The sequence below is a fragment of the Prionailurus bengalensis genome, chromosome B2 (assembly GCF_016509475.1).
Source record: "Prionailurus bengalensis isolate Pbe53 chromosome B2, Fcat_Pben_1.1_paternal_pri, whole genome shotgun sequence".
NCBI lineage: Eukaryota > Metazoa > Chordata > Mammalia > Carnivora > Felidae > Prionailurus > Prionailurus bengalensis.
In genome coordinates this window covers 124,889,151-124,904,608 of record NC_057349.1, presented here as the reverse complement: position 1 = coordinate 124,904,608, position 15,458 = coordinate 124,889,151, and the positions used below count along the sequence as shown (strand labels likewise).

At 40.5% G+C, this 15,458-nt stretch overlaps 1 protein-coding gene across 1 annotated transcript in view; it reads right to left on the bottom strand.

Annotated features, from left to right (window-relative positions):
* Positions 1-1,544: 1,544 nt before the first annotated feature.
* Positions 1,545-15,458, bottom strand: part of SMIM28 (small integral membrane protein 28) — a 45,471-nt gene continuing 31,557 nt past the window's right edge. Inside the window, exons 2-3 of the mRNA XM_043593197.1 lie at positions 7,024-7,174; positions 1,545-1,931 (exon numbers count right to left, since the gene is read on the bottom strand). Coding sequence (XP_043449132.1) covers positions 1,545-1,931; positions 7,024-7,174 — 538 coding nt within the window. The remainder of the gene's footprint in view (positions 1,932-7,023; positions 7,175-15,458) is intronic.

Sequence of the window (15,458 nt, the reverse complement as noted above, 5' to 3'; positions counted from 1 at the left end):
AAAGACCATCAGGGCATCGTGCAGTATAATTTTCCTGAGAGAAATTTTATTGATCTTCACTCAAAGCGCTTATATTTTACGTCAGTCCTCAGAGATGCTATTATAATTTCCATCAGGTTATATTTAGAAAGAAATGCATCCTGTTCGGGTTTCCTTTGTTCTCCTCCTAAAACCACACCACATTGCATATATAGCACCAAAATGTTCACGTAAAAAAAAGTAAAAAAAAAAAAAATCATTTTGTTCATTTTTAACCACTGGAGTGTTGCCTGGCTTTTGTATTGTGAAAGCAACAAAAAATAGTGGTACCAAGAAAATTATCGTGTGAAATTAAGCGTTCTAGAATCATCGATGTCGCCCTCCTGTGACTTCCACCACCTCCACAGGTATTCTGATAAGCATCCCAAGTGGTACATGACCCACCTCTACCTCCCCATTTGAAAATCCTGGAGGGAGATTTATATCCACTCCAAACTCAGCTGGGCTTCTCCTGTTGGGAGCCTTCGTGCCCAGCCAAGAGCACGACCCGAAATTCCACATTAGCAATTGTCCTAGAAAATCGGGTGCGCTAGCCAAGGGCACAGAGGCTTCTCACCCAAGCTCTTTCATGAGGTCTTTAACCCCAGACACGTTTCCTAACCTCCCCGCGTTCGAGTTTTGATATCTGTAAGGCAAGAGTTTGGACCGTATGATTCACGAGGTCCCTGTTAGAGCTAATCTATGTCTTCTTACCATGGGACCCAAAATTTGGACCTTTTACTTTCCAACGTTAAACCAATATCTACTCTCTTACTCTATTTGGGGAAGGCCGTATCCAGCCATACTGTCCCTAAGATGATGTGTGAAAGCAGCAACTCTGTCCTGTCCTGCCACAGCGCTGACAACCACGACGTTCTAGTGTGAGACGTTCCCACACAACAGCCTCCTCCTTTTCCTGAGCTAGGAGACAGATCGGAACACAAGTAAGCAAGAACTACACCGGGCAGGAGAGAATTCCAGAGAGCTTTATTATTATTATCTTTTTTAACTAAAGTGTTTGCAAATGTCTGCACTTTCATTCTTAATACTGAAACCTGCTTTACCATTGTTTACACAATTGGCCCCTGCAGCTCTAGAGAGGTTTTCCTTCTAGAACTCACTAGTGAGACCATCAAACCCTGAAAAACGTGTGTAGGCAGACACATTTTATTTGGTGGCGAAAGCAGGCTCCTGTGGCTGATCGGTGTTTTTCTTTTCCTTCAGACCTACTTCCTAGGCTGACTAATAATCCTAGTTTTTTCTCAACTCCTGTAGCACTTTTCCTATTTTTCTCAGGGCTGTTACATGTTTAGGAGAAATTTTCCCTACGGAGCGTGACAATGGCTAACCAGATTGACATTTGTCAGGCTTCACCCCCCCCCCCCCCCCCCAAGCGCGCCTGATTCGTGCTGGAGCCTGCCAGGGAAGTGCAGGGAAGGTCTGGAACCTCCCTACCGCTCCTTTCCCCGGGGAGTGGCAGGGTGGGGGGCGCTCTCTGTTAGCTTGAAATAGTTCCCGAGAGCAGTTTATAGTTGCTCCTCCGGGCCAGGTGACCCCTCCTGACGCCGCAGGCCTGCATCCAGAGTCCCTGCCCCAGGGCGGGTCCTGGTGGCCTCTTCGTAGGAGGGTGGTGAGCACGCTGGGAGGAGGGCCGCCTCCCGGGGCAGCGGGGAGTAAGGGAAGCCAGGCTCGCCGCTCCAGGGGAGGCCGGGCCGGAAGTCCGTGACCTCTCCCGCCGAGGGGGGGTGCTCTGGGAGGTCGATGCTGAACACCTGCCCCCGGGGCCTAGCGGCCTTGCAGTGGCGGTACAGGAACAGCAGCAGAAAGGCCAGGAAGAGCAGGATGGTCGCTGGAAGAAGGATGCACAGGAAAGGCTCCACGTCGTCTTTCGCGGAACTTACCTTCTGGGTGCCCTGCAGGGAGGGAACAGAGCTGGGTTAGGAGGAGAGGAAAGCAGAGTCTCTTTCCTTTTTATTCTCAGCATCATTCCCACTCTCAGAATCACTGTCGTCATGTCTTTATGCCAATGTGCTGGAGCCCGCAGGAAATAAAGTGAATTTGTATGATGAAGTAGGAATGCGGATGTCAAAAATACACGCTGATGGTATCCTACGGTATTTCACATTACAGTAGGAGAGTAGGTTTTAGTCGGTAGGTCCACCCCTCATTCTTTGAATGGCTGCTCTTAACTATTTATGCACTTACTTAATTTAGAACTAGTCCAGTGATGTATTGCCACACAAAGGACCATACGGAACTTAAATTCTTTAATGCTGGCCTGAATTCTGACGTCGTTATGTGGTCATGTCACGAATAAAGAATATTTGTGGCTGGCTGGCTGTCTCAGGCCTTTACGCATCTGACTTCAGCTCAGGTCATGATCTGGTGGTTCCAGTGTTCGAACCCCACGTGGGGCTCTGTGCCTGGAGCCTGCTTGGAATTCTGTGTCTCCCTCTTTCTCTGCCCCTTCCTCTGCTCACGCTCTCTCTCTCTCACTCTCTCTCTCTCAAAAGTAAATTAAAAAAAAAAAACATTAAAAAAGAGTATTTGAAATCTGAGTTAATAGCTAATGTTTACGATGCATGAGATTTTAAAATTCCTTCCATTTGTTCTTGAGATATTTGTAGCATCAATATGGAAACTTTGAATCCTTGAAAGAAAAAGAATTATATCATATTGTAGCCTAAAATTTCTCTAAGTGACTGTGTAGCAACTAATTTGCAGCCAAATTCCTGCCACATGCTGAGATTCATGCAACATGCTGGTTTATATCTGTTCAAAGGGGAAAAAGCCTGAATTGAGCAATTAAGTCTAATGAATCTTATAATCCTATAGAAAACAACCTCCCCACCCCCTAAATACCCTACCTACTCTAGGATGTTATTAAGCTAGACATGAGAGGATTTCTGCAGTGTCTGTACGTTGAGATAGCAGTTATTTGTGAGCTCTGTCTGGTATAAACACTAATTGTCTGGTTATTTTCTTAGAGTAAAATCTTTGAAGTGTAAGCATATTTGGTGCTTTGCTATTATGATAGTAATCCTCTGCAGGGCTTCCCGTCTCACAGCCAAACTTCAGTGGAAACATGAAATTAAGTATTCTTGAAAGTTCACTAGTTAAAAAAAAATTGCAGATAAATTCTTAAGCAACCTAGAAGGTATTGCTTTTACACTATTAGCTCACAAGGTAATGATGGTTCTTGAGGGAGTAAGTAAGAGCCATGAAATGATGCTTCAACAGCAAGGTACAAAAGCAATATAAAAAAATACTGTTCCGGGGCGCCTGGGTGGCGCAGTCGGTTAGGCGTCCGACTTCAGCCAGGTCACGATCTCGCGGTCCGTGAGTTGGAGCCCCGCGTCGGGCTCTGGGCTGATGGCTCAGAGCCTGGAGCCTGTTTCTGATTCTGTGTCTCCCTCTCTCTCTGCCCCTCCCCCGTTCATGCTCTGTCTCTCTCTGTCCCAAAAATAAAATAAAACGTTGAAAAAAAAAATTAAAAAAAAAATACTGTTCCAAATTGCATACACACTGCTTTCAATAAAGCTGCTAAGAAGTAGTAAGGTATTAAAACAAAAAACAAACAAACAAAAACACCTCTCTGTTATATAACTCATACAGCACCAAATGTAATGTTTGTATCCACTATTACAGAAGAAAAAAAATTAAAGCCTTATATCGTGTTTCAAACAAGCAAAATACTAAACTCTTTATCTTCTTATTTAAAACAAATTGTAACGTCCATTAGCATGACGGATGGTTCTCTATCCTCTTTCTTTCTTTCATTCTTTCTTTCTTTCTTTCTTTTTTTTCTTTCTTTCTATGTTTGTTTATTTTTGAGAGGAGAGAATATGAGTGGGGAAGGGGCAGAGAGAGAAGGAGACACAGAATCTGAAGCAAGCTCCAGGCTCTGAGCTTTTAGCACAGAGCCTGATGTGGGGCTCAAACTCCGGAACCACGAGATCATGACCTGAGCTGAAATCAATGCTTAACTGACTGAGCCACCCAGGTGCCCCTCCCGGCCCTCACTTTCGATCTGCAGGTGTCTTTATGTCTAAATGAGTCTCTTGTAGGTCACATACAAATGAATTTTGTGTTTTTATCCATTCTGATCTTTTGATGATAATAAAACTATGAGAGTTGAGGGTCTTTCCTTGATTTTGGGGGTGAGAACAACTATTTTGCTGACCATGACCTCTTAAGATGCTGGCTCATCTAGTGTTGTATCATCTTTTTTGTATCCTAAAGAATTTACAATTATGTGTGTTATTTTGGTACAAAATTAGATTATTTAATATTTATATTGCCAGATAGTTTGTTCTTGGTAAGATGTAAGTTCAGGTATTTTAGCTTAAAGTGCATAAAAATTAAAAGTTTTGTTTTTGTTTTTGTTTTGGAGTGTGATAGCCCTGGCTTTGAACTCTAGTAGGACTTTCTAATACCTGAGTGACCTTGGACCATTTATTTGTCCCCTATGGGTCTGGGTTTCCTTCTCTGTGAAGTGGAAATAGTAACATCTTTTTTGGACGGTTGGCATGAGAATTTAATGAATCAATGTGTGTAAAGCACTTGGTGAATAATAAATATTTATTTATATCTCAGGGACTCACATGGTCAAATTTACTAGAAAATAAAATACTAAAGATAAACAGAAGTCTAGAAGTGTATTGCTAAGGTTAGAAAATACAGTGAACATTAAAAAACCTAGCATTACTATGTTTATATTATAATGACTGTATTTTTTCAGAAAAAAATATTTTAGTAATATATTTTATGTATGTGATTGTTATATTTCTAAATTATGGGTTCTTTCTGTTTTCTTACACATAATCTAATTTATCAAAACTACTAACTTAAAATCTGTTGTGATATAATACGACTTTGATTACAAAAGCTATAAGAATAGATGAACTCATAAATATAAATTTACTACCACGAGTAAAAAACAAGTTGGAGTCAAAAGCAATTTAACTATGTTGAGATTTTTTTTTCTCTAGACGAATCAATAAAAATGTTAAAACTGTTATCACTTTTGGTGCTTAAAACAATTACTCTTCAACCTTGATAAACTTGGACTGTTTTTGCATAACTCAATTTTCTTCATTCTCCATCAATTATATGAATGATAATAGTTTCTAAACAGTTGAGGCCATCAAATTTTATTTTATTTATTTTATTTAAAAAAAAATTTTTTTTTCAACGTTTATTTATTTTTTGGGACAGAGAGAGACAGAGCATGAACGGGGGAGGGGCAGAGAGAGAGGGAGACACAGAATCGGAAACAGGCTCCAGGCTCCGAGCCATCAGCCCAGAGCCCGACGCGGGGCTCGAACTCACGGACTGCGAGATCGTGACCTGGCTGAAGTCGGACGCCTAACCGACTGCGCCACCCAGGCGCCCCGAGGCCACCAAATTTTAAATACTCTATTACACTCTCTAAGTTCAGTATGCATAGAATATAAAGATACTTAATGTTCTATTTAAAAGGTTTTGTGTGATAGACACTATTGTTTACAACTATGCCATTTATGGTATTATCAATACTCGTTGCATTTTTTTACAATTAGTTTGCAATTAGTTGCAGAATTTTGGAAAGGGAAAGGACATAGTCCCTTCCTGTAATCAGTACTTCCACTGGTTGAGTCAAATGTATCCAAATATAAAGAGGAAATAAAAGATTTTTCTAAGATGGCAAATTAGGACAATTTCTTGACATAAAGAACTCCTTTTCTAGCGAAGAGAAGCACAGAGATACGGAACAAATTTATGATATCCTTAATTTTCTCTTTCACTAATTCTTGGTGTATTGGTTCAAATTGTTTTGGATTTTTTTTTAATGCAAAAAGGGTGCCTACTTTAAAACAATTTTTTTTAAATGTTTATTCATTTTTGACAGAGAGGGAGAGAGAGAGTGTGAGAGGGGGAGGGGCAGGTAGAGAGGGAGACAGAATCCCAAGCAGGTTCCAGGCTCCTAGCTGTCAGCATGGAGCCCAACACGGGGCTCAAAGTCAGGGACCCTTGAGCTCATGACCTGAGCCAAAGTCAGACGCTTTACCGGCTGAGCCTCCCAGGCACCCCACGGATGTCTGCTTTTTTAGTCAAATGTTCTAGTTTGTTAACTTCCCTCAAAGTTGTTTCTTTGAATATTTCTCTGACGTGTCTATTGATGCAAGAATTTTGTTATTCAGGGAACGTCTCTAAAAATATTCAGTCAAAAGTGTAACAGATGAAGCATTTACAATCATAATTATATATGCAATTATAAATGTAAAATGTAAATATAAATATATACGTGAGTATATATAAAATACATCTAAAATTTCTTTCTGGAAGAGGTAGTTTGGGAGGACTTAGACACCAGTCTCCTCAGCTGATGTTCCAGAGGAGAAGAAAATAGGTTGGTTTCCCTCTTTTGTTCTGGGGACCGCAGTATCCCTCGCTTCCCTCCTGATGATAACATTAATTGAGTCCTTAGGTTTCTACAAATATTTTTCCCTAGTGCTGCCTCAGGTTGAGGCTTCTTTGGTGACTTCCCAGGCAAAGCCAAGCCGCTGGTGTTTCTTAGAGACAAAAGCCTGCCTGACCCCCCTGCTGCCCTCCCTGAGGTAAGATCCGTGGCTTCTTCCAACACTGTCCCCTCCTGACACTGCCAGAGAGCCGCAGGGGGTCCCCTTGTTTCCTGTGTAAAGAACAAAGTCCTAAAACCAAGGTCCACAACTCTGTCGTCCCCTCTCCTGCCCTCAGGTTATTTCTGGGAGAAGTCTGACCCATCACGTGTTTCTTGGAACCTCTCTGTGGCAAGTTTCACTTGAATTCATCATTGTCAAAAGACGGGCAACTTTCACGTTACTTCCCCAGACCGTGCCAGTCCGTGAAGTCAGCTTTCTGTCATCCCCAGGGAGTAAAATGCGGCCACTAAGTTTTAAGATCCTACGGATCCAGGCATTGTTGGCTTTAAAACTGACCAAGATCCTTTGGGGGGAAGAAAAGGCTTAAGTCATGGGTACAGACCTGCAGCTGGGTTTCCGGGAGAGGTAGGCTTGATTCGCTAGTTAACCACTCATGTGTCCCCCTGCCAGCGTGTCCATACTTCCTCCAGCTGCTGGCCATCAGTCCCCGCAGGTCTGCATCCGACTGACGCACCGGCCACCCTTCTACCTCGCTGCCCAGATTTCAGCAACACCTCCTGCGCGCGGCCTCCATCCAGCTTGGACGTGCTCGGCTGATGGCTGCTGGTAAATTCGTTCTGGGACGAGTGGCAACCAGGAGGAGAAACCAATCAGAGAGACCTCCCAGGACTGACTGTATTTAAATTCAGTGCCTCCGCATTTGTTTTCGTGGCCTTTCTCACGGTAAGGATTGGCATCAGATGTCAGACGTGAAATAGATTTTGGACAGAGGACGTCTCTGCATTAGCATTGTTACAGTGAAACTACCCAAGCGGAATTTCCTTTAATTATTTCCGTGTTCTATGACACAGAGAGAAGGGGTATTCGGTAGAGAAGCAGGACTCCTTTATAACATTTTAGTGAATTATTTAGATGAAGGATGTTAATGACAAAGTTGTACGGAAGCCAGACACACAATAGCTCAGATTGTTGGGAAGAAATATTTTCTGGTTTCAGTTAAAAAAAAATTACCGATACTTAAATAGTATTTCTTTTGATTATCTTGGGAACTTTATAAAATTATACCAAGCTTAAAATAAAAAAAACTTTCAATTTGAGCATTCACGGAGGTAACCTTGGGATGTTTAATTCTATGTGTTTTTGGAGAATTGAACGCTTAAGACGTGGTGGTTGGATTCTCTTTCTTTTAGCAGAGTAAACGTCAGTTTCAAATATTTATTCAAAATATTGCAATTCAGTATTGCAACTACCCACATCCTGACCTAAGCATCATTTCCATCCAAGCAACTGTCATGATGCTGAAATAGTATCTCTTTTTTAAAAAGTTTATTTATTTATTTTGAGAGTGTGTGTGCACACGTGCACACACACACACACGCGCGCGCGCACACACACACACGCATGAGCAGGGGAGGAGCAGAGAAAGAGAGAGAGAATCCCAAGCAGGCTCCATGCTGTTAATGCAGAGCCCAACTAGGGGCTTGAACCCATGAACCCTGAGATCATAACTTGAGCCAAAACCAAGAGTTGGACACTTAACTGACTGAGCCACCCAGGCGTCCTGAAATAGTATTTCTTAACTACGATTACTATTTTTTTCTTAAAAATTTTTTGTTAATGTTTATCTATTTTTGAGAGAGAGAGAAAGAGCCCATGCGTGGGAGGGGCAGAGGGAGAGAGAGAGAGAGAGAGAGAGAGAGAGAGAGAGAGAGAGAGAGAGAGAGAGAGAGAGACCAAAGCAACTCCGCTCCGACAGAGGAGGGCCGGGTGCGGGGCTCCAACCCACGAACCACTAGATCATGACCTTAGCTGAAGTCGGATACTTAACCAACTGAGCCACCAGGTGCCCCTATTGTTTTTTGTTAATTAGGATTCTCCAACATTGGCTCATGGTGGCCTATGAATAGGTTTCTGGGGTGAGGTGGTAAGCTCAATACAGTTTTAGATAGATCCAATTTTCTTAGGAGGAGCCCTAGTTTTCCTTACTCTTCCAAAGACAGCTGCCCTCCCTGATGAAGTCTGGCTCTTTGCCAAACTTATTTGTGGTAAAAGTTTTCACGAAGTTTCCCAGGGCCCAGATCAGTATCTTAGTGTGGAACTCCTTTGTCACTTCATCCTTTTATTTCTTCTCATGGAGTAAGTTGATTTTGTGCTCTTAGTTACGTAATTGCCTTGTTCAGCTGATGCATTCCTATTTGCAGCCAATCCTGCATCCCCACGCTGTTAAATCCAAAACACCTGACCTGTTTGTTTATTTATTATTTGCTATTTTGCGTGTCTGTGGCTTTGCCAGGACTATGTCCTCAACTCCTTTTCTACCTTATTACGTAAATACTTTCACTTCTGGAGAAGCAAAGTGGAAATCTGGATCAAAAACGTTACGTATGCATCTGAAATGTTGACCTTCCTCCGGCATTGAATGAATCAGATAGAGATTCCTGCTTTTATGGATACATTTTTGGGGACCAAGAGAAACAAATCACACAAGTAAAATGTATATATCAGAAGGTGATAAATGCTCTGGAGGAAAAGAAGAGGAGCAAAGTAAATGCGGAAGGAGGGGGGCTTTTAAAAGGGGAAGTCAACTAGGACCTCAGGGCAAGTGATATTTGCACAGAAAGCTGAAGGATGCAAGGGATTCAGTCATGAAGTTATCAGAAAAGCATTACAGACCAAGGGAATAGCCAGTGCAAAGGTCCTGAGGCAGATACATGCCTGGTAAGTTCTCAGAATGACTAGAAGTTCAGGGTGGCTGGAGCTAGGAAAAAAGCAGGAGACAAGGAGAGAGAGAGAGAGAGAGAGAGAGAGAGAGAGAATATGTGGGAGGTGTTAGGACAACATAGAGTGTAGAATTTATAGAGCATTGTAAGAATTTTGGCTTTTACTCTAAGAAAAATGGAGAGGTCATGTAGCATTTTGAGCAGAGGAGTGACAAGATCTGACTTCCATTTTAAAAGGATAACTCAGGCTCATCTGTGTTTGAAATAGGTGTAGGAATTAGGAGAAAAGCAGGGAGGCCAGCTAGGGGCTCTTGTAATAATCCAGGGAAGAAACACTGGACCAGAGCAGTAGCAGTGGAGGTGATGACATTCTAGATAGATTTTTAGGAATAGACCCAACAAGATTTCTGAAAGAACTGAAAGTGATACAAGGTGGGGGAAAAGAAACCAAGGAGCATTCTGTTTTAGGCTCGAGCAACAGGAAGGATGACCCGCTGGATGGGGCAGGTTATTTGGTTTTGGTTTTACACGAGAGGAATAAAGATTCAGAATTGAGCTTGGACATGCTAAGTTTGCAATGTGTGGGAATTTGGGTATTTGGATTTGAATTCAGGATTGAGGACTAGACCACAGACAATAGTTAGAACCCATTGTCAGGGAGTCGGTGTTTAAAACTACAAGACTTGATGAGCTCACCAAAAGAATTAAGATCAGTAGGATGGGGAGACAAAGGGAGTGGCCAGTCAGGTGTAAGAGAAGCCAAGAATGTCTGGTATCCTGGAATCCAAGGGAAGACATGTTTCTAGAAAGAGGGAATGATCCTCTGTCTCAAAAGCTACTGTGGAGCCAAGTAAGATGATGGATGAGACTTACTACTGGATTTAACAAAATGGGTTGTGGGGAAAGGGTGCCATTGGTTATTTGGACAAGAGCAGTTTTGGTGGGGTGGCTGGGGCAAAGCTTGAATGGAATGGTTATAAGAGAGAAAAGGCGGAGCAGAACTGGAGATAGTGAATATCAAAAACCTTGGGTTATTTTTGCCTGAAAGGGGAACAAAAGAATGATGCAGTAGCTGCATAGAGAGGTAGTGTTCCATACCAAAGTAGAGTTACATACCAAAACAGAACAAGTTAATAGATAACAGAGAAAAGAAGCCATCAATATATGTCAACCCTCAGCAATTCTACTTCTAGGAATTCATCCTTAGGAAATAATCTGAAAAAAAATTTAAAAATAAAAAAAAAAGAGTTTGATGAATATTCAAAGGTATTTAGTATATTATTGAAAGCCATTTTAACACACTTTGAACGTCCATAATAACAAACAACAGGAAATTATTAAAAATCCTACAAAATGATAATTGGCTAATAAGATATCCACATATAAAGACAGATTATCATCTGAAAGTAAGTACCAGAAAACTGTAAAATGCTTCCCACATATTAAGAGAAACTTTTCAGGAAACTGCATCTTCATTATACATTTTAATGTCTCTGCATATCAAAAAAAAGTCAACATTAACAACGGTATTTTTTCTAAGTGGCAGAAATATGAGTTTTTTTTTTATGGGACTATGGTTCTTTTGATGATCAACATTTTTAATTTTTCTATGAATATAGATATTCTGTTTTCAAGAATTACCAAGACTCCTTGGTTTTCTGGATCTGCTGGTTTGTAGATCAGTTGGGCCCGAGGGAATTTGCTTTAGCTGTTTCACATATGTGAAATAATGGAGGGGTCAGTAATGGAGGAAAAGCCCCTGAAAACTCATGGCAGGGGAAGATTGAAATGAACTAAAGATGCGTATAGAACAGTATTTTTTTCCCACAATTAATTCTAAATTAGGAAATACATTTGAATTTTAGCAAACTGGTCAGCGTACTTTCTCCAGATGCGATTATAGGAATCAAATAAGCTTCTATTTGATTAGGAGGACTGAAAACTAATCAGTAGACAACAGGGAGCACTGTGATGAATCATTCTGCCAGGACCAGAGTTCCATGGAGACCAGGGGTTCACCCAAGGGTCAGTTCTGGCCTTGGGTTTTCTCAACTTTGTCCCTGATCATCTGGAAGGGAAGAGAGCCAAACAATGTGACTAAATCCACTAGCAATATGGACTGAAAGAAGATGTGCCAGAAATGATCTTTTAAAAAAACAAGTATGACGATAAAAAAGGAAAAATTACTGATATGAAGTTTACTTTGGAAAAATATGAACACTTGTGGAAAAGGAAGATTTCCATTTTGAACAAAAGATTAAAAGAAATTTTATAAAGCTACAATTGACATAAACCAGAATCTTAGCGTTCTTATGGGCAGATTTTAGTGAGTCTAAGCTCAAAGATCTTATGAGTTCAGTTTGATGAATTTTGACAGTTTATTTACCCCCGTAATCACCACGTAAAACATATAAAATACATAAAACATTTCCATCACTCCAGAAATTTCCTTTCTCCTTCAGTCAACTATTTTTAAATTCCTACCTACAATGGAAGAATATTTTTAAAAATATCAATTCTTCCCCCAAATCAGAAAGCAGGATATGAACTGTATGAGCTTACTGTGTTCTCTAGTCATGAACTTGGGTCTTTTCAAATATTTGGCCTTTAGATCTCTATACCTAGAATCAAGGAAAATCTAGATACAATTAAAGTAGAATAATGATCACAAGGGGCTCCTGGGTGGCTCAGTTGGTTGAGTGTCTGACTTTGGCTCAGGTCATGTCTTGCAGTTTGTGCCTGCTTCAGATTCTGTTTCTCCCTTTCTCTCTGCCCCTCCCCCCCCCCAACCTCTGTCTCCGTCTCTCTCTCTCAAATATAAATGTTAGAACAATGTTTAAAAACATAATCGCAAATGTTTTGAAATTAAATTGCTACTGTTGAATTTAAAATCGGAACTAGGTAGGTGGATGCATTTAGATTAAAAATCCTCATGTAATTTGTACATATTTTCTTTGTTCATATATATGACAGGGAGTTGGGTGGAGGAACCCCATTATTTAATGCCTAAACGGTCATATATTATTATATTATCTATTTTTTTTTACAACTCTGAATTATAAGAATTGTTTCTAAATTTGCAGATTGGGAGATGAAGCATTCAGCAATTTTTTAAATTAAAATTAAAAATTAAATAATAAAAATTAAACAATTTTCCAAGGTTTTCCAAGATTATACAATTCCCAGAAATAAGGTCTGGATGTAACCACACCTCACTGTGAGCAAAGGAAATTTAGGATAATGGGGCTGTTCCTCTTTTCATAGGTGTGGTTGCCTTAAACTTGATGCGAATCCTAGAGATGACAAATGTTGCATGGTTATAAAAATGAGTCCTCATAGGAAAAATCAGTTGCCTTCAAACTCCTATTCTTTCTCTAGCATTGTTTGTGCGTGTGTGTGTGTGTGTGTGTGTGTGTGTTGACATTTTTCCTGACTTGCCTCTATCGCCATCAGCCCAGACACAGTCGATGACCACATCTTCTGCCTGCTTCTGTGCTGTGTACATGCTTTCATTAGTTCATAGGTTATATTCTGGGTTGAAATGGCCCCAAAGTCTTTCTCGACCTCACTAATTGAAGATGAACAATTGTTTTTGAAGTCACGGTCTCTGAAAGCCCAGTCCAGTCCTAACATTCAGTGGAAGTTCAGATATTTGCTTTGGGAGCTCAGATATTTGCTACTGGAATCTCCTTTTACATGCCATCTGTATTTCTCTATTGACCACTGTCAGGAAGATGACTTCACCAGAAGATTATTGGATTGCATGTACTTAGAATATGAACCCAGGAGTGACTGGAGCTACATCTGGGCACTGGACTCATTTCCTGCTCCGTGGAGGTCCCTATTCAAACTCCACGGTGCTGGCACCTGAATCAGTGGGTCGATACACTGGGCTGTACCATTCGCTTGAGCTCATCAGAGTCCCCCAAAAGTTGCTCCCAATCAAATACCTTTAAGCAATGTCATTTAGAAGACCAAAATGCTCTTGGGAAAATTTTAATCTGAAGCAAAACTTTAGCAAGTATTTGGAATGGGACAAATAATGTATGTGGCGTATGTTAGGTATATTACAGTTCATGGATAAGCAGTAGCCACTGCTGGCCATCCAGAAGACCATAGAGAACATCCACTAACTGATTTAAATACATGTTTTGAAGTCCTTATTTCTATCGAGGTCTTCTTCCTCTGATTAGGAATACTGTCCTATGAAAATGCTCGATAGATTTGATTTCATGATTTGAAATGAGAGCAATGAATTCCAAATACATCTGGACAGTTTTCACGTGCAGCCTGATTGTTGAGACAAGCTCTCTTCTGTCAACAAGCATTTCAGTAGTTTTGAGGTGGTGATATAATTAAAGTCACAGTGTATAGGTTCCCAATCTTCTTTCTTCTATAGACGGCAGTCAGTGCTTTGTGAGCTTGCCCAAATAACAACAACAACAACAACAGCGGCAAAATCTAAAGGTCCCCTCCCCCTCCTGCAAACACACACTTAGATTATAAGAAGAAAATCTTGAGTGGGCTTGTGATTACAGATAGATTTACGGAAATTGTTTTCAGGGGTGACCAGTTGGAGGGACCATTTGGATTGTGTGAGAATTTTATTTACCCCTTCATTCACTTTTTATGGTTAATTAACCCACGGCAATATTTCCGTTTACTCTCTTGTTTCAGGAATTTGCATATGTGCAAAATGGGCCTTTTGACATTTTCACACACACATGTGTCTGACACGTCCTGTTTATTCTAAACAGTATTTTATAGACAGACTTAGACAATTTAAAGACTTATTGTCTTGTAGCACTATGTTAGTCATAAGTCAAACTAACCAGAAATGAGAAGCTTCTGCTTATATAGGCCGCAAACACTAACTACATTCTCATTTAAGTTCCAAAGAACGCAGCACAAGGATAGGTGTGACCAGATGCTATAAGAGATTGGAGGCAAAAACAAGAAAAAATGCCTGACCTCAAGGTATTTACCTCCTCTTTTTCTCTTTTATTATATTCTAGCACAATTCGTTTTAATCTGTCCTTTATAATATATACGTATACATACATACATACACATGTGCATATATACGTCTATATACACGCACATATATGTATATATACATACATGCGCATATATAAAAGCACAAATATATATAAAGGTACAAATAATACATGGAGGTCCCTCTCAAAACATGGGGGAATAGTCACAGTAGTGATGTTTCACTAGAGTCTCTTTGCTGTCAAAAACGGACTTAAATGACCCCTCATCTGTTAGCTCTTCTCAGCCTACCTGTTATTTCCTTAGGGAGCTAATAAGGCAGCAACTTTCCAGGAGACCTTGTCCGTGGCCCCCGTTACCTTTCTCTTCCTGATCCTGCTCTCTTTTGAGCTTTTAACCAAGAGGAAAAAATAAAAGTGTAAAGGATATGAATGTTTTAAAACCTGAGTAATCAGAGGCCCCTGGGTGCCTCCATCAGTTATGCATCCAACTCTTGCTTTTGGCTCAGATCATCATCTCACAGTTCTTGACTTTGGCTCTGTGCTGACAATGCGGAGCCTGCTTGGGTTTCTCTCTCTGCCTCTCTCTCTCTCTGCCCCTCCCCTGCTCACTCTCTCTGTCTCTAAATAAGTAAATGAACTTCAAAAAAAATTTTAAAAATCTGAGTAATCAGCTTTTAGATAACAATTGCATTTTCTTGCTAGGCTTTTAGGGGAAATAGGATTTGGAACAACATAAAAACTGCATCTAGGAGAATGCCTGAATAAACTGATGCATCCACACAAAGGCATACCGTGCACCTGTATAAAAGAATACACATCTCTATCTATGGAGAAATGGGAATGTGGCATTAGGGATGAGAAGGAATAATACTCCTGAGTATACTTCTTTATATAATTCTGACTCTTAGAACTTTGGCAAGGTTTCACATATCCAAAAACTTTTATTTTGCTATAAATTGGTTGGTTTTATGTTTTCAAATTTATTGGCATCATTGATTTTAGTTCTCTTTAAATCCCCCCTGTATCTCTGGTTATGGCCTTTTTTACCCCCAATTTCATTTGTGCTTCCTAATTTTTTTCATCTTTGAACAAGACTGTGG